The sequence below is a fragment of the Phocoena phocoena genome, chromosome 5, assembly GCF_963924675.1.
Source record: "Phocoena phocoena chromosome 5, mPhoPho1.1, whole genome shotgun sequence".
Taxonomy (NCBI): domain Eukaryota; kingdom Metazoa; phylum Chordata; class Mammalia; order Artiodactyla; family Phocoenidae; genus Phocoena; species Phocoena phocoena.
Window position 1 is genome coordinate 33,410,124 of NC_089223.1, and position 20,179 is coordinate 33,430,302.

General features: G+C 39.3%; 1 protein-coding gene and 2 pseudogenes across 1 annotated transcript in view; 2 read left to right on the top strand and 1 right to left on the bottom strand.

Annotated features, from left to right (window-relative positions):
• The window catches only part of DCHS2 (dachsous cadherin-related 2), a 306,411-nt gene that overhangs the window by 144,388 nt on the left and 141,844 nt on the right, over positions 1-20,179 (bottom strand). The window contains exon 2 of the mRNA XM_065877536.1: positions 12,471-12,662. Within this exon, the coding sequence (XP_065733608.1) occupies positions 12,471-12,662 (192 nt within the window). The remainder of the gene's footprint in view (positions 1-12,470; positions 12,663-20,179) is intronic.
• LOC136123716 (kelch domain-containing protein 4 pseudogene) lies at positions 6,440-7,116 on the top strand (annotated as a pseudogene).
• Positions 18,644-19,126, top strand: LOC136123374 (peptidyl-prolyl cis-trans isomerase A pseudogene; annotated as a pseudogene).

A 20,179-nucleotide genomic window follows, 5' to 3' on the forward strand; every position in this document is an offset into this window, starting at 1 on the left:
TGCTATGGTATAAATTCTACCTTTCACGAAGGACTTGTTTAAAGACTATGCTATGGGCAATGCCAACCGTGGACTCCATCTCAGATTAAGGCCTGCTTACAAAGGACTTAACATTTATGAGACAAACACTATACAACGGGGTTTGTGGCACAGAGGGACAATCTGGAGCCAGGAGATCTGGATCTGACATCTGGTCCTGCTGGCCTCTGGGACCACAGTCTCAAGAACGTCAGGGAGCCTGAGGTTGAGCTGCCTCTTCTGTAAAGTGGGCCGCCTGTTCACCTTGCAGGCCTGCTGTTGGAAGCAGTGATATAATATGTATGAAAGGATTTATTATGGCTAATCACCATCAATTATAAGATTTTACAGCCTCCTTATCCTAAATACTTGGGACCAGATAGATTTGTCTTGGAATCCTGAATTTTTAAAGTTTTATAAAAGAAATATAGTGTCTATACCTAATGAGGTCTGGAGTGGCAGCCCTTAATCACTTAATATTCTGTAGCAAAATGGATGAATAGACACATTTAGAGGGATTAAAAAAAAAACATGAATAGTCTCATGTTGGTTCAAGTCAGATTTCTCACCAAATGAGTTTTCAAAACTCTCCATCGTGAGAGCTTTCAGAACTACACATAAAAGATTGTGGATCTTTATTACTCAGATGTAGATGTGCTGTGAACATTGAATGGAGGGAAGCCTCAGGGCTGAAGGGATCCTTGAGATGGGTCCTCACAAACAAATAGGCTTTTAGAGCTCCAGCAGGTGTGCAGGTCTGAGTCTGGAGGAGCCCATTTTAATCGGGAGATGTGGGCCCTGAGGCATGGCTGCCGTCTGGGGACAGAGGAGGACCTGGTACAGTCCCTCCCAGTGAGTTTCTAGGGCAGTCTTTGTTATAGTGATTCCAAATCAGAAGAGTAGGAGAAAATTGGAAATGTGGTTTGGAGAGTCATAGCCAGATATTTGGAAACTAGAAGAATTCAGGATCCAGTCCCATTTATAGGTAGATAACAAAGCCTCAAAGACAATGAACAGGACTAGAATCTGAGTGCTTCAGCTACAGCCAATCTAATCATTTCCTTGCTTTGCTTCTTCATCTTATTTATAAAAATCCTTCCCCTGCTCCTGTCCATGGGGCACTCCTAACTACTTCTGGTTGAATGCGGCCTCATTTGAATCAATTTTTGCTCAAATAAATTCTTAAAAATTAAAAAAAAATAGGATTTAAAAAACAGATATTTCAGGTAAAAATAACATCCTAGAAAATATAAAGATATATTTTTTTAAAGTCTCTGTCATGTTGTAGGAGAGGTAAGCACACTGGCATGGCTTGGAGGGAGAAGTAGAGGGTGGGAAAAATCTAAAGAAAAGCCTTGATGGTCAGATTCACGGAGCTTCATCTAAATGCTAAGGAGGATAGACTTTGTTCTGCACACCTGTAGACTCTCTCAGTAAAAAGTGTGGCGTGTACACCCTGAATACCTATATATTTACTAATAAATTATAGATTCATTTACTATGCTAAATATTACATATATTAAAAATACCACAAAAGTTTTAAAAGGATGAAATTCTAAGTTGTAATGTTTTCCTCCTAAACCCCCACTTGGGACACTATTGCTGTCATGAATGAAGGGACATGATCAAATCTAAGTTTCAGAAAAAGATACCTGAGGTAGCAAAAAAAGGTGCATCATAAAAATAAACAAATAAAGAGGTTCCTTAGTCAAAAAGGAAACGGTGGATTAACCAAGTCAAATGGGTTCTCGGCCTCAGGACTTGTCACAGAACCTTCCCGAGGCACATTTCTATCAGGTGGGGTGCTTTCTGAGCTGTTTTCCACTCTTATTTATCACAGAACCCTCAGTGGAAGGAACATCTCAGGAGGCAAGTATCTCACAGAGCACAGTGTGGTGAAAGCTAATCTAAGCTTTCTCTGTTCCATCAAGTGTTCACTTCCCAATCCTCTGAAACTAAACTTCTGTCCAGCTCCTCAAGATTGTCCTGATCATGCAACCTCTGAGAGACCCTGACCAGAACCACCCAGCAAGCTGCTTCCAGGTTCCTGGCCCTTAGAACTGCATGAGATATTAAGTGCATATTATTTTAAGCTGCTAAATGTGGGAATAATTTGTTACACAGCAATAGGTAACTAATACACCTCATAAATTCTTTATATGAATATTTCTTAACTTTGTCTTATCCTTTCTCTTTCCACCAATAAGTTGTGGTTCACTTTGATATAATTTTAATCATTTAGGTTTTAAAATTATGGTGAGAGACTCTTAACCAATCTACCTGAATCCCAATCCTCTCAAGAAGTGCTGTGAAAGTTAGAAGTATTGGGGGAAATCACCAGACTTGAAAGCATACAATATTGAAGGCAGGACGGTTGTCTAGGACCAACACTGGATATGGAAAAATATCTGTTGTTTTGTCTATTTCGGCCATTGTCTGCTTCCCATGCTCTCTGTTTTTGCCTCTGGGACTCCTGAATAGAATATTAATATCTATCCTTCACGTTTCTTAGCTTTTTCTGGGCTGTGCTTTCTTTTGCCAATGCATTCAAGTCTATAGTTCATAATTCAACAAGCAAAGGTGAAGGGAACTGAGGGTCCAGTTTGTTAAGGAAAAAAAAATCAGTGAACCGTGGTGTCACCAAAGCCAAGAGAAGCAGTGTCCAAAGAACAATTTCAAATTGCTTGAGAAGCCGAATAAAATGAAAATAAAGAAAGAACCCCAGGATGTGTCACAATGTAAATCATGTTACTAAAAGCAGTTTTACTAGAGAGGTGGGATGGGAAGAATGGATCAAAGAAAGACTGAAAAATGAGGAAACAGAGACAACTATTTTAAGTAGATTTGCAGTGAAAGATAGAAGAGGAAGAAAACGGTTTTCTCAAAAGGTACCTGCAATCAAAAGGAGGTTTTTTTTCAAAAGATGGACACTACTATTATTTTTTTAACATCTTTATTGGAGTATAATTGCTTTACAATTGTGTGTTAGTTTCTGCTGTATAACAAAGTGAATCAGCTATACGTATACATATATCCCCATATCTCCTCCCTCTTGCGTCTCCCTCCCACCCTCCCTATCCCACCCCTCTAGGGGGACATAAAGCACCAAGCTGATCTCCCTGTGCTATGCGGCTGCTTCCCACTAGCTATCTATTTTACATTTGGTAGTGTATATATACGTCCATGCCACTCTCTCACTTTGTTCCAGCTTACCCTTCCCCCTCCCCAGGACACTAGTATTATGCCCTATAGGCTTACAGGAGATATTCAATCGAATTTGACAAAATCATTACAGAAGTGAGATCCTTAAGAAGCCTGGAATGGGGGGAGCCTGAACAGCAGAGGGATTTGCTTTCAACGCAAACAGGGACATCTCTTCTCTACTAACAGGAAAGAGGGCAAAGGATGTGAGCCAATAGCTGGCAGCAAGATAAGGACTTCTCTCTCAAGCAGGTATACTATTTTTCTCCAGGCACATTCAGCTGCTTAGGCAAGTACAGAAAAGGCAGAGTCAGGTTTAGATAGGGTTGGGGTTTTATCTGGAAAGTTCTGTGGAGCAATGGAACTAAAGGGAGTTTGCTGAATGACTTTAAAGATGGGTCAATAAACTAGCGGTCTTAACAGGAGATCACTCTATGGGAGTGGAGGTGCTATGTAAATGGAGAGAAAGATGAGAATGCTTACCAGAATACAGCATGCTGGACATCAAGATTTCAGAGGTTGGAAACAAGAAAGACAAGGAATTGAGAGGCTCAGTGTGTTGGGTGGTCCAAAAAATGGACAGTGAAGTCTCCAGGAGGGAACAGTAATGGAGAGGAAGACTGAGTAAGATGTAAAGGTCCTTGGTGACAACAAGGTTTAGAATATGACAGCAGCAACAAAGATCGTCCATGGTGTGGTCCGACAATATGAACTTCAAAAGGAGTTGGTCCTGGAGAAAGGAGTAAAAATGATTTGGATGCTGCAGTGGGCAACAGGAGGGCACCCACCTCAGCACCTCGCTCCTGGCTTGTGATTAGTGGAATATGGAATGCTGTGCGAGAGAGCGAAGAGGAATCGGTATCCTCAGGGGAAGCCTGTTTTGATCAGGGCAAGAAGATGAAGAAGCAGTCAGACACCAGGCTGGGTGTGCAAGAGATTTTGCTAAATGATGGACCAGGAGTTCCAGAGGGTGTGGTAGAAGAGTATGGGAGGGTGGGTAGAAGATTGGTCCAAATTAAAGGATGAACAGAGCAGGATGGGGATGAGGATACAGATGATGGATGGCTGGGAGGCTTAAACTTCTAGAGGTAAGAATGAGGCAAAGTGGCATTTAAGACATCTGGGAATTAATCCTGGTAGTGTATTAAAGAATGGCAGACAAGCATTTCGAGATATGGTTAAGACAATTTAGCTAGAAAATGTGGGCAACTGGGCAATGGTTTATTCCTCAAACTGGGGTAGCAGGGTTGTGACCAATGAAATATAAGATAAGAATAAGCTCTTGAATTCTTTTTGGAAAATGAGATAACATAATCTATTAAAATTAAAATGAGCGTGCCCTAAGTTTCAGTTATGTAGAGTAAATAAGTTCCGGAGACCTAATGTACAGCATGACGATCATAGTTAATAATACTCTACTGTATACTTGAATTTTGCTGAGAGTAGATCTTAAGTGTTCTCACCACTCACTGTGTTTGATGATGGATATGTTAATTATCTTAATTGTGGTAAGCATTTCACTATGTGTACATATAATCAAAACAACATGCTGTACACCTATTTATACAATTTTAATTTATTAATTACACCTCAATAAAGCTGGGGGAAAGGAAAAAATTAGCCCTTTTACTTAGCAAGTTTGCTTCCAGAGATTTATTTGCATTATACACAAACTCTGCAGCATAACTTCAATAGTCAACATTTATCATGAATATATATAATGGTGTCAATCTACTTTCTATATTGCTAGTCTGAAACAACCCTCCCGTAAGCCTGGAGTGGTGAGATAAGAGTTGAAATAGCTTTATCTCAAACACATATTTCAGCTACAGAGTTCAGGATGTCACAAAAAATAGAGATAGAATGTTAACAAACACACACACCAAAAAAGAAACATTCATTTGCAGAAAATGAATAGTAAAAGGAAATAGGAGTTAGATATAAGCATGGAATAATTCAATTATTTGAAAAATCACTTGACCTGCAGTGTAATCCAATTATTTATTTTCATCATGTAATTTTATAGCCTCCTCATGACTTCTATGTATGAGGTAAATAGCAGCAATTGCAGTAGCAAAAATAGACTATTTCAGAAGCAATACAGGTAGAATAGAAGTGATTGAGTTTAAAAAATATTGACAGTCATCACAAGGATAAATAGAGAAGAAGCCCAGAACATCTAGGTATTTTAATAAGAATTCTTCTATTGATAGATAAATATCTCTTAGCAACCAGCAGCAAATGGGTTCTCAGCAATTTTCTTCCAAAGAGCTTTCAGGACATATATTAGAAACAGAAAGGATCAGAGGAAAAACCATAGATTGTCAAGGTAACTTTGTACAGTTAAAGGCCTTTGTCAAGGTGCAGTTCATTGTTTTAATTAAATTCATTATGGCCTAGAATCCAACATCTTGGACTTAAAACGTCTTGCCTGAGTTCATTAATTTTTCAAACTGGAGCTAGATTGCTTCTAGGGGACAGCCTACCAAGTCGTTATCAACCTTGATATCTTCATCTTTACCAATCTTTTTGATTAGGAACATGTGCTGTGAGTAGATATTGCATAGAGTAATGATGACAGATGAAGACTTCACCCTGTAGAAATGCACAGTTCATCACAGAAGAAATTTACAAAGATTATGCTGATAAGAGAATAAATCCTGAACACTGGATAACACACACACACACACACACACACACAAGTTGCTTGCTCTCATACATTCTGACGCAAACACTAGGGACACTGGAGGCAGTTTCAGGTCTGAACAAGGTGAAGATTAGGAAGCTGTTAAAATCCTATGGTTTGGGGGCGGGGAAAGACTCTTCTAAAACTTATCTTTAAAAATGCATCGCCAGGTCTGCCCCCAAGAGGACCTGCCTCCAGGGTGGCTGAGTGTGCCGCTCCCTTCTGGATCCCCCGCCACCAGGACCCCTCATGATGGGCAAGAAGGAGAAGACAGAAGTTGTCCAAGTGCTGGGGAAGGAGGAGACCCTGAGCCTCTGATAGCCCATTTCTAAATGCTAGATGCTAAAAAAGACTCAGACAATAGAAACACTGTGATTCCCCACTCACCAATGTTTAATGTGTCATTCTCTGCTCATTCTGAGAAAGATGAATTGATCCTATCACTACACAAACCTTTGGGTCCTGCATTTGGCACCCAAGACCTGGGAGCAAATCAAATCATCAGGAGGTCCTTTAGGTCAAAGCAGGTATCAGATGGTAGCCTGGAAAACACAGCTAATTCTTCTTGGTGGTTTCCACAACAGTACAAGTGATTACCTCCAGGACAATGACACATATGCCTTTAACCTGGGCACATTCACATGGAGTGAGCTGTCACCATGAGGGATGGGGCCACACCCAGGCTGGGCTGCCAAAGATCCGTCACTCCCCAGGGGACCATATTCATCTGTGGAGGCTACTGGAAAAGTTCAACAAAGGTGGACAAACACACCCTGCATTCAAATAAACTCCAACTAAAGTCTGAGGAAGGAAGAAAAGGAAAATGGGTGTGGACTCAGAGTACCCCTTGGGGAATAGAGCTCACTCCAAGAGCTGGCGTTTAGGCAGGTGTGGTTCTGAATCATCAGACACTGCTCCTTGGGGGTGTCTGTGATGAAGAATGGGAAGAGAGCCTGAAGGGCAATGATTTTGATTAACTGTACTTCTATGCCACCTGGGTCAGAGAAGAGAAAACTAAGTGAGACCAAAGAAAAGTGAAACCCAAAGGTGATAACAAGAGGGGATGTGGGAAAGCCGGCATCCAGGAGCCCATGGAGGGGGTTAAAGTGGCAGATGTTGAAGATGGGACCGTGATCACCATTGAACAAGAGCCCCCCACCCGAGGCAACAGGAAGGAGGAAGAGGGTTCAGACAAAGCCAGTGGCCTCTGATGGAGCCAAGTCCTCATTCCAAAATCATACTGGTCCAAAAGCACAGGCTGCTCTACGTTTATGGGGCTTGTTTGAAGCAGGTGACTGCCAGTTCATCCCCAATGACTTGTACTGCCTTGATTTCTACAAGATGGAAGAATGGAAGACTTTGGTGAGATGGATCCCAAAACAAAGAGCATCTGCAGGAGGTAAACTTGGAGAATGATGGAGATGAGTTAAAAGACTCAGAAGGAAGAGATAAAGATGAGGAAGATGATGACCAAAGAGGAAAGTGGGGAGGAGGGTGAAGAGGAGGTAGGTGCACATTGGTGGCGCCTGACCAACAGTATGTGGACTCTACCCAGGACTGAGCAGTACTGAGTGAAGTTTTCTTGAGATGCCGGGGCCTGACACAAAGAAGAAGAAAGTGCTGAGAGTAGCCCATACCATGACCCAAACTTGCTTTGATGATTTAAGATGCTACTCTGGGCCAGAAGTTAAACTGAGTAGTGAATTCCCTGAATACGACTGAGTGTTATTTCCAAGAAATTGGAGTGAAACAAGGTGGCTGCAAAGATTTTGTGTAGTCTGATGCGTACCAGGGTTCAGGTCAGCCCTTTGCCATCCTCTCTGGAAAGACTCTTCACCAGGGTAGTGCATTGGCTGCATCTTCCTTTTCTGGGTCCTGATGCTTTGACATCCGGGGCCTTGCTTGTCCTGGAGGGACTGCCAGGGGGTCAGGCGAGGATGCTTTTCCAATGTAAACCAACACTCCCAACCGCCTCCTTTATTGGCTCTCACACTCTGGGCCACTATTCACCTGTCCTAATCACCCCACAGCCAGGTACCAGATAACTAGAGACAGACTTTATGCCCCAGGCCACTGAAACTATTCTCTCTAGCCAGGCTTAAGCCTGCTTATTCTGCCTCTCCCATTCCTTCCCTTGGAAACCATAAAAAAGGCCCCTACCCAGAGTTTCCCTCTCTCCCTCTGCCTCCTGACAAACCCAGTGCTTCCCGTTGTGCACACACCACGTACACTCCCTCCCAGAATGTGGCATGCTCCTCCTTTTGGGATCTGTGAGTATAACAAACTGTTTTTTCCATGGCAGTTGTCTCCTTACTCATACTTGAATAATAATAAAATCTATATTAAAACCAGGAAGGGTGCAGACCAGTTCCCATGTCTAACGGAGTTGGGCCTAGGATATCACCTCAAAAGGAGGATGAGACCTTGAATATGAAGTACCCACAGGAAGGATGTTTCTATTCTAACAAAACTGGAATATGTTGTACTTTGTTGGAGGGTCTTCCATCTACAAAACAAGGAGTTTTTACAGAAGAATATTCTAAACATATAAACACTGTACAGAATATTCATGCACATCATCATCTATAACAAAATACCATAGCGGGATGGCTTATAAACAACAGAAATTTGTTTCTTACAGTTCTGGTGGCTAGAAGTATGTGATCAGGTTGTCAGTATGGCTGGGTTCTGGTGAAGGCCACAACTTCTAGCTGTGTCCTCAGACAGCAGAAGAGGTTAAGGAGATCTCTGGGACTTCTTTCATAAGGGCACTCATTCCATTCCTGAGGGCTCCACCTTCATGACCTAACCACCTTCCAAAGGCCTCACCTCCTTATATTACCACCTTGGGCTTTAGGATTTCAACATATGGATCTGAGGGGGTACACAAACATTCAGACCATAGCAATAATCAACCTGAAGATTGTCTCTTCTTTGATTTCTAAAAACTAGCAAAAGCTGCTACACTGTCTGTAAACACTTTCTTAGCTACCCTGAAAATAAAATACCTTTTAACTGGAGAAAAAAAAGCATCTCCTTTGTTCAGTCTTGGAAAGCTTTACCGAGCGATGGTGTGGTTAAAGATGAACTTGAATTTTCAATAGAGACCGGAGAGCTGAGAGGGAAAGAAGGTATTCTTCATAGAGTATGTGTGTAGAGTAGGTTCAATATGGAAACAGAAAGAAATAAGCAAGGAGGTTTAAATTAAATATGTAGGTTGATTTTTCATTCCACTGCCAATGCTCCTAATTAATGCACTACTTTTTGGCAGTAAAAAATTTCTGGCATAAAGTAATCTTATTTCTATTAAGATAATTTCTATATACGTTTTTATAAAATCATCCCAAAAACCCAACTAATTAGAAACAGATGTTCAACTACTACAGTATTGGATTTAAACTGGTTATGGACTCCTTTTATAATTGTCTCAAAGTCTATTAAGAATATATTTCTGAAGCCTTGGATAAATGTTTGTGTATGCATATATTGAGTTTTAAATAATCACATAGACTTGAATTAACCTAAACTCCTCTGTTTACTCTTGCGTTTGTTTCCTACTTCTTTTCTTACATTGAAGCAAAAATTCCTGAAACCACATAGAGAGGGGTTGTTAAATCTAAGCAAATACATCATTGTAATTTTATTGAGTTAAATGACTTTATTTTCATGTTTGTTTCTACGTGATTACTTGTAATAAATATATTTAGATTCATCTTTTCCCATCAATTTGTGTCTTAGGTAAATTCTCCCACTAATCTCAAAAGAGAAAGATTAGACCAGAAAGGTGTTAGCAGTACCAATCTACACAAGTAAGTAGTAGGCAGATAAGAAAAGAAATAAGGAAAGTCTCCAAAATAGACTAAATGAAAAAAATGTGTAGAACAGTGCATAAAGAAGACTGCCTTTGCTGTAATGTAATAAAAGTAGAATAAGCTGTTTCTAAAATGTACTTGGAAATGTAAATGGTCAGGAACAACCAAGGCAATCTTGAAAATGAAGGACAAAGCTAAACAAATACATGATATCATGACCTATTATAAAGCTAAAGTAATTAAGAGAATATGGAGTTAGTACAAAGGTAGACAAAGAGGTCAGAAATAGGGTGTCCAGAAATAGACACACACATGTACAGTCAAGTGATTCATGACAAACGTGACACTACAGCACAGTGAGGGAAAAGTGATCATTTCAGTAAATGGTGCTGAGTCAACTGAATATCCATATTGTGAAAAAATAAATGTTCCTCCCACTAGATTGAAATAGTAAGTGTACAAAGTAAAGCAATAAAATTTTTGGAAGAAAAAAACAAGAGAATACCTTCATGTCCCCAAGGTAAACAAATACTTCTTAAAAGGACAGAAAAAGTATTAGACGTAAAGGGAAACAAATGGATAAACTGAGTTTAATTAGAATTAAGAATTTCTGTTCCTCAAAAGACTCCACTAAGGGAGTGAAAATGTAAGCCACAGAACTGGACAAGACAGATGCATAAATATATCCAACAAAGGGCTTCCATTCCAAAAGTGTAAAGAATTCATACAAATCAACAACAAAGAGAAGTCAATAGTACAATAGAAAATGGGTAAAGAATTAGACACTTCACAAAACAAGTTATACAAATAGCTAATAAATATATGAAAAAGTGCTCAATTCATCAGTCATCAAAGAAACGCAAAGTAAAACTCATGTGATACGCTACTTCGCAGGTACAGAACTGCTATAAGTAAAAAAACATTAAATACCAAATGTTGGGGAGGATGTACAACAACTGAAATTGGTGGGAGTATAAACTGGTACAACTATTTTGAAAAGTTGTTTGATTTTCTTATGACATAGCAATTCCATTCCTAAATATATACCCAATATAAATGCCTATATTTTTTCAATAAATTACATGTATAACACAGTTAATAGAAATACTATTTGTCATAGCCTAAAATGGATTCCATCAATTACAAAACAGATTAAAAATTGTTGTAAATTCATATAAAAGAATAATATAAACCAATGAGAATGAATGAACTATTGCTACACGCAACAGCAAGAATGATGCTCACAAATAATGCCCTGTAAAAGAAACAATAAAAACACATACTGTATGAATCCATTCACTGAAAGCTTAAAAATAGGCAAATAATATTTGGTATTAGAAGTCAATAATGATTATCCTTAAAGGGTGGGAAGGATGGTCACAGTAAGGGGCTGAGAGGGGGTTTCCAGGGTACTGGTAATGTTTCTTCATCTGCTTCTATGTATGTTTTCATTCTTCAAAAATCCATTGAGCTGTACACTTATGATTTGTGCAATCTTCTGCATGCACTTTATACGTTAGTTTAAAAGTTTACCCAAAAAAGACATAAAAGCCAAATTGAAGGTGCCCCCACTGATCCAAGATGGTTCAATTAATATGAACATCAGAAAAGATAAGGTCAGTAATGTACAAAACATAACAAATATACAAAAAATACAAGAATTTATAACCAAACTAGGAAAAAAATCATCAGTAATGTTTGGAGATGGTAAACGCACCAACTCATTATTCTAAAAACTGATGCAGTGAAAGAATCAAGCATTATACTACCTTTCCTGTACGAATTATATTTCAGTGTAATCAAATAGTTGATGAGAGAACATTCTTCTGCGGTACACGGGCCTCTCACTGTTGTGGCCTCTCCCGTTGGAGAGCACAAGCTCCGGAAGCACAGGCTCAGCGGCCATGGCTCACGGGCCCAGCCGCTCCGCGGCATGTGGGATCTTCCCAGACCAGGGCACGAACCTGTGTCCCCTGCCTCGGCAGGCGGACTCTCAACCACTGCGCCACCAGGGAAGTCCTTGAGAACATTCTTCTTAATTGAAGTATTTCAGATAATAAATGCAAAAGGAAAGACAGAATTCAAAAATCACCCTACTACAACCCTTAATGAAATAATGTTATGTGTCTGCTGATGTAATAAGAAGCACAGAGCACCACCTATATAAAGCCAAAACTAATCAGTCTGTAGCTCAAAATGCCAGTTTATAGGAACTACGATAAAAGAACACATTAAGTGAATCCTAAGGATGTAATCAGCCACATTTAGAATATGGAAAACTTACAAGACAATTGATCTGATTTTTTTCCAAAAATAAATACTGTAGGAGAAAAGGTAAGGGGGATGAGTGGGGGACTAACTGTTACAGATTGAAATTTAAGGAATACAGCAATCAAATCCATTCGTGGACTTATTTGGATCTTGATTTAAACATGCCAACTACTTCAAGACATTTTTAGGTAATCCAGTAAATTTTAAATGGAATGGATATTAGATATTATTACAGAATTACTGTTAATTTACTATAGTTGTGTTTTTAAAAAAAGTCATTATCTGTTAGAGATATTATTGAATTATTTGCAGATGAAATTATATAATGTCTGGTATTTGCTTCCAAACACTCCAGCAAAGGAAAGAGGTAGTGATTTATGAAACAAGATTGGCCAGTTGTTGATTGATAATCCTTGGTATTCTCTAATACACACACAGTGGTTCACTTTTGAGTATGTTTAATTTCTTACATAAAGACTTACCCCATCCTTAGCTTTCACCAAGAGATCGTAGGTGGCTGGATCCCTTTCTCTGTCGATATCTTGAGAAACACAGATTTGCCCATCATGTGGGTCTATATGGAATGCTTGAGATGCTTCATAGCTTTGGAATCCAGCATAAAGAGAATATTCAACAAAGCCATAGAGTCCTGCATCTGCATCGGAGGCTTTTACCTGTGAGACAGGAGGTTGATCAGTGAGGAAAGAGAAATGCTAGCGTCACCTTTCAATGGATCATGAATCACTATCCTGATGTGCACAGCCAAGTAGCCCGCATAGCTATTCACAAAGTGTAGGCTTTGGTTTTCTCTTTCTCTTCTCTTACCTTCTGTGACAACTCACCCTCACTGTCCTCCTCCATTTGTGAAGTCTCCTTTTCTATTCCTATACTTTCACATGATCTCTGAAAGTGTGAGTTCCTTGGTCCATTTGCCTTCTTATTCCAATCACTACACCTAAGTGATTTCATCCACTCTCAAGGATTTAAATCCATATACTAACCACCTGATAACATACCTGTGGATTCCCACTCATACCCAAGCCCTTCAGGTGATGGGCTCAATGCTCGCCCTCACCCTTTCAGAGCAACAAGGGAAAGACAAGGAAATCAGGCACAATTACTAGTAATCCAACACAACTGACAGAATTCACCCTGGAGCATGAGATTTGAACTTCCCAAGCCAGATTTCCTTCCAGGGGTAATGCTCCCATCAGAGCCCCAACAGTCATGCAGACTGAACACTACACAGAGGCGCCCTGCCCAGTGGCTGCATGGGGGTGAAATACAGCCAGTGCTCTGCTTGCCAACAGGTGCACTTACATGGAGCTGTAACTGCACAGAGGAAAGGGCACCTTTCTCTTTGACCATAAATACCATTTATGTTAGCGGTTGCCATATGCCTGGTAGGAAAGACGAAGCAAGTGGAATTATGAAAACACTTAACTGATTTACACTAAGTATGGGAGTATATAGTGAGAAATACAACAGGCTATTTATAAAACTCAACATATTCTTGAGCTCATAGGCTTGGTATAATTCTTTTGATTTGCAACCTAATTAATAGTAACAGCAAACATCTAAATAGAACTTACAATAAAAGAAGCACCTTAAGGGAAGATCGACCAAAAGAAGAAGAAGAAGGAGAAGGAGGAGAAAGAAGAGGAGGTAGAGGAAGAAGGAGAAAGAAAAAAAAAGTAAAAGAACTATATGCTACAGAACAGGTACTATTCTAATTGCTAAACATATATTACATACTTATAACCTATAATGATTTCCATTTTACAGATGAGAAAAGTCAGGTTCAGGGAGCTAAAATAACTTGCCAAAGATCACATAGCTAAAAAGGGTCAAAACTACGATTCAAATCCAGGCAGTTGAACAGCAGACTACACACTCCTAATGATCATGCTATCCTGCCTCCTGTGTCACCACTTGTCATTTCGTCATTTCATCCTTTACTTACTGAAAAAACACTCCCGAAATCCCCTGACCTTCCTTCAGGGAAGAAGTTGCTAGATCAGGTGTAACATCATTCCAAGTAACTGTTTACCTCATATGCATGTGGCTTTCTCACCAGAATATCAATAACATGAAAAAAGGCAACTGACAGTGATGCCTGTGCTCTTGAGTCTTAGCTGAACCTTCTATTCCCCATGGCCAAATTCCAACTGAGTTCCAAACGGTAGAAAAATAAAGAGTGATGGCCACTGAAAATAAAAGAATTAAGCAGATCAATTCATAGAGTTCAATGTCCAACTAACAGACGTTCCATGAAATGAGTACAGAGACAATGAAAGAAAGGAGCAACTCTTGTTTGGTACATAGGCTCCCAAAGCCACTACGATAGGGGAGAAGGAGTGGAAGAGGCACTCTGGTTTTTAGCTTCCTCAGCCCAGAAGTTAGGTTCAGCTTACATTTCACTGGCCAGAGCTAGTTACATGGCCCCAACCTAACTCAGAAGGAGACTGGGAAAAGTCAAGGATCTCATAGGCATTTGGTGAATACAGTCTCTGCCACAAGTGCCACTTCATCTCTATAGGAAGACACACATATAAGATTATGTAAGTCACCAGTGGCCTCTCTATGTAGTGAAATTCAAGTAAGTGGAAAGTCATACCCTGAGAAGGCTCCCCAATGTTATCCTACTACAGATTTCATTTTGGCAGTCCTACATATTTCTGTCAGGCTTTTTGGAGGGAGGTGAAATAGAAGACAATCAATCACCTACAATATCTACTGTTCTCGATTAAATCTAGATTGAAAAAATATCTACTTTTCATCAATACAATGTATATGCAGAAGCTAAACCTTAATTATTATGCTGCCCAAATGAAACCCCATCCCAATAACATGTTCAACAAGCACAAGTTCTCAAGAAGCCTGCCCCTTCATTCTACTATATCTTGAACATATAACTAGAATTTGACTTTGGGGGTTATCTGTGTAGCCTAGCTCAATCAGGGGCAAGTTTGCCCCCATGAAGACATTTGGCACTGTTTGGAGACAGTTTTGCTTGTCACACTGGGGAAAGGGTGCTACTGGCATCTAGTGAGCTGAAGCCAGAGATGCTGCTAAACCATGCAGAAAACAGACTCCACAACAAAGAATTATCTGGCCCCAAATCTCAATAGCACTGAGGTTGAGAACCCCTGCACCTGATGAAATGCTTAACAACTGGCAATATTATTTCCCTCTTTAATTTTTTTCAGCTGATGACAGTCTTTAAAATTTATCTTCACTCTCATCTATCGCATATTCATGGGCAAAATTATTTATCCTGTGCAACCAGCTAACATGTTTGTGAGTTATTCTTCTTATCAGATGGGCTGAACCAGGAAATCCACAAACTTCCTCACTACAAAGAGCTAAATTCCAAGTACATTTGGTCTACTCCATTCTGTCAGCTGTTAATTATTTAGTAGCCTCACGTTCCCAAAGACACCAAATATATCTTCTAAAACCATATGGTATTCTCAATAACTTTGGCTTGATTGGAAGATAAATACAATGACGTTTAAATTCTAAAAATTCATTCTCAGCCTGTAATAGCACTTATTAACAAATAATGTGGCTTATATAAAACAATAATAAGTTTCCTTATTTCCACTTTCAAGACCTTTTTTGTCATCTGGACTTTTGGCAAAGCAAAATGTATGGAGTCAAAAGTAGGATAAGAGTACCGATCTCAATTTATGTTAGCAGTTCAGATCCTGAGTTTCAGAATCATGAAGTTAAAACATATGCCTCCTTGTTTTTACTCAACTCCCTAAAACTATTGGCCTAATATACCAGAACAGCATTTTCCACCCACTAATAATTGGTTTTGAATGTCTACATATAATTTGGCATTTTAAAGAGGTCTACATTTTCCAATTTCCATTGACTTACACATAAAACTTAGATAATTTGAAATAATAGAAAATGGAAATGGCTTTGCCAAATCTTCAAGAGAAAATCCTGAGTAGTAAGTAAATAAGCTCAGGGGCCCTTTCTTTGGAGATAGCAGCTTAAATCAAAGAAAGAAGCATCTGGTCAGAGTCTATTATCACTATCTTATGGTACTAAACTGGGGATCTAGAGGAGATCTTGGGAGGATCTTATCTTTGAATCTACTCAAAGAGCCACACTACAGCACCCTCAATGCCATCCTTGCATTTCTCCTCTCAATCTCAATTTACCTGCTTTTGACTGAGAGGAATTTGATAATTTTTACTTATTCTCAGAACTGTTCTCCCTTAGTTTGATCTTTCACAAATTTAATGCAGACATTATAAAGATGCAAGAAATTAATAAAATATTGATATCTCCCTGATTCCATTATTAGCTTCCTGAAATTTAAAGAATTTTTACCACTTCCTTCATTTTAACATCTGGTTAAGGATTTTTCCATATGAATGTGTCACGGAGGCAGGGACAAATTGAGAACGCTCGCTCTTGAAAACATGTTTTCATATTTTACAAACAGATTGCATCTATTTGCCTTCCCATCACCAGCATAGGCTCCCTCTACTTTGGAAGATATCCTCTTCAACAACTGGGCACCTTCCCAGCCAATCACATTGGCACCCTGAAACCCAAAACTCAACCTAGAGTCATAGATAGGGTAATATATTGTTAGCAACACTGTCCTTTACCTGTTGCTGGGCAATCATATCACACTTAATTCAGTGATGTCTGTACAAAAGCCTCAGAGCCCAATCAAAAAAATGAGTGATGAACAAAAAAAATCCTAGGGAAAAAAAAAAGTGGCTGCACTTAAAATTTTAAATTAAATAATTCACTTTAATTTGTTCTTACTGTAATTTCCAAAATTTCTACCATAAGCATAAACCAGCTTGAAGAAACAAGGTTATTGACACAACATACTTACACACAGAACTTGAAATAGAAAAAAAGGAATCACAAAATAACTTCTTACATTGAAGTGCTTGGTCAACCATGGATCCTACAGCTAAAACAGGATTATAATATTTCAGTGGAAGCTGGATTCAGGATTGGGGAACACATGGAATCAAGTATGCCACTCTCTGAATACAATTTTGGCAAGTTCACCAACGACCAAGTCTAACAATCAAGGCTGGGCCCTTATTTTCTACACCACTCAGCTGTTCACTACACAGTGAATCATCTCCTTCTCACTGAAGCACTTCTTCATCAGACACCACATTGTGACTCTCTTTCTCCTCCTATACCTCACTGACCCCCTTCAGTTTTCTTTACTGCCTCTGTGTTCTCTTTCTGACCTCTGAATACTACAGTGCCCTGGAGCTCAGTCTTAGGGCCACTTCGCTTTTCAATCCACAGTCATTGCCTGTACCAGGCTGAAAGGTGGTCCCCAAAAAGACTTGTCTGCTTTCTAATCCCTGGAAACTGTGGATTTTACTTTATTTTACAAAAGAGTGAATATTACCTTATATTGCCAAAGATGTGATTAAGGATTTTGAGAGGGGTTTATCTTGGATTACCCAGATGAACCCTTAATCTAGTGACAAGTGTCCTTATAAGAAAGAGTCAGAGATATCCCACAGATAGAAGAGGAGGAAGCAATGTGGCCTTGTAGGCAGAGACTGGAGTGATGCAGCTACAAGTCAAGGAGCACTTTACAGGTAGCAGAATCTGGAAAAAACAAAGAACGGATTTTCCCTTAGAGCCCCCAGAGGGGCCAAAGCCCTGCTAGATTTTGTACTTCTAACCTCCAGAACTATGAGCAACAACAATTTCTGTTGTTTAAAGCCACGAAGTTCATGGTTATTTGTTATAGAAGTCCTAGGAAACTAATACATATCCTGAGTGATCTGACCCAGCCCCAGGGCATTAAACCAACATATATTCCCCCAATACTTGGACTTGCACCCCAGATTCATGCATCATCCAATTACACCTCCTCTCAAGTGACTAATAGGCACTTCCAATGTACTATGATCAAACAGAACTCTTAATTCCCACCGCTCCAAAATCTGCTGTCCTCCCAGTGTTTTTAGTGAATGGCACCACCATTCACTTATTGTTTTGGCAGCCAAAGAGATACTACTGAAACGACACCGAATCATGTCACTCTCCTGCTCAGAATCTTCCAGTGGCTTCTCATAATCATAGAATCCAGCTCTTTCATTTGACCTCACCTCCCACTTCTCTCTGACTCACTCACTCCCCTCTGGATACACTGATCTCCTTGATGAATCCACCAGCTTGTATAACTTACTCTTTCACTTCTTTCAAGTCTCTGCAAACACCACCTAATCCCCCCAGAGGCCTTTCCTGATCACCTTACACTAGAGTGTCACCCTCACCTCTGCTATCCTCTGTCCTTGCTTTGCTTTTCTTCAGAGCACTGATCTCTATACTTCATTATATGTTTTTATGTATTTGCTTATGTAATATTTGTCTTCCCCACTGGAATTACATCACTCTTGCTCCCTGCTACATCTCCAGCACCCACAACAGTAGTATCTCGCTCAAGATGAAGATGCTCTAAAACTTTGTTGCAGGAATGAAGGAATCTAATATTGTACATAAAATGCAAGCATGTTTTAGAAATAGCTTTTATAACTAATATAATCTATTTTGACTTTAGAAAAATTGCATAAGTATAAGAAGAAGATAGCTTTACAGATACCAGGGCCACCCTCCTGAAGCTTCATGGTGCTGCCCAGCCATGGTCACCCCCACCATGCTCTTCGACATGGCCACCGCCAGCGAGCTCTTGGGCCACGTCTCCTTTGAGTTGTTTCCAAACAAATTCCCAAGGACAAGCAGAAAACTTTTGTTCTGAGCACTGGTGAGAAGGAATTTGTTATAAGGGTTCCTGCTTTCAAAGAATTATTCCAGAGTTCATGTTCCAGGGTGGTAACTTCACATGCCATTATAGCACTGGTAGCAAGTCCATCCAAGGGAGAAATCTGATGATGACAATATTATCCTGAAGCATAGGGACCCAGGTATCTTGTCCATAGCAATGCTGTACCCAACATTAATGGTTCCAAGTTTTTCATCTGCACTGCCAAGACAGAGTGGCAAGCATGTGGTCCCTGGCAAGGTGAAAGAGGGCATGAATATTGTGGAAGCTATGGAACGCTATGGGACTAGGAATGGCAAGACCAGAGAAAACATCACCGTTGCCCACTGTGGACAACTCTAATAAATTTGACTTGCATTTTATCTTAACCACCACACCATTCCTTCTGCAGCTCAGGAGAGCACCCATCATCCCTGTCTGCATGCATCATCCTATAATCTCTGTGTTCTCATGGCACTTCTTTGGGTTCCATATTTCCCTTGTCCCCCTCCAAGTCTTGTTGGACTGCAGAGTTAAGTTTATGATTATGAAATAAAAATTAAACAACAACAATAAAAGAACAAGATATTTCATAACACCCATCAAACACTCACTGAGGAATATTTTTTATTCCTAAAACACAATCCATTAATCAATCTATATCATCATAGAATAAAATCCAAAATGCTAAAACTTGCAAAAGAAGAAAACTATCCTCAGGCATGTGGAACTATTCAGAAATTGGAAACAGAACTGTATTTTACTTTCATTTTTTTAAATGTATTTTCAGAGAAGTCAATAGAGCTATTAGATGAATAAACTGAACATATACTCTCAAGTTACAATTTTAAAAATGTTACTTTTCTGATAATTTTTTTATTGCCTTAACTGAGGAATGGGATTAAAAGACCATTAATCCTACTATTTATTGCCCTTCTCACCACCTCCCCCCAAAAAAAACAGCCAAAGGAAATGTTGTGAAAAGAGACCAGTGGGTAGGGGTGGGGTGGTAACTTGTTTTATGAGTTATTACAAAGTGTTAAATTAAGAAAGTATGATCTCAAAAAAAAAAAAAGAGAATTAGCAGGCAGTTCAGTAGAACACAAAAGTAAGACCTGAAAAAGATCTTCGTAAACTTATTTTATTTTTTTATATATTACAAAGAAAGCATCATAAACCACTGAGGAATGTGGGTTTATCCACAAAAGTTGCTAGAAAAATTGGCAAAGTACATGGGGAAAAAAATCAAGTTTGCTATTAGCCTCACACCAAAATAAATTCTACACAGATATGTTAAATGTAAATAATGAAATCATTTAAAGCACAATGAATATATAGGGGAATTCTTGGCTGATTCTTACATTGGAAAGAAATTTCAAAGCAAAAAAGAATTACAAAACTAAAACAGATGGACAG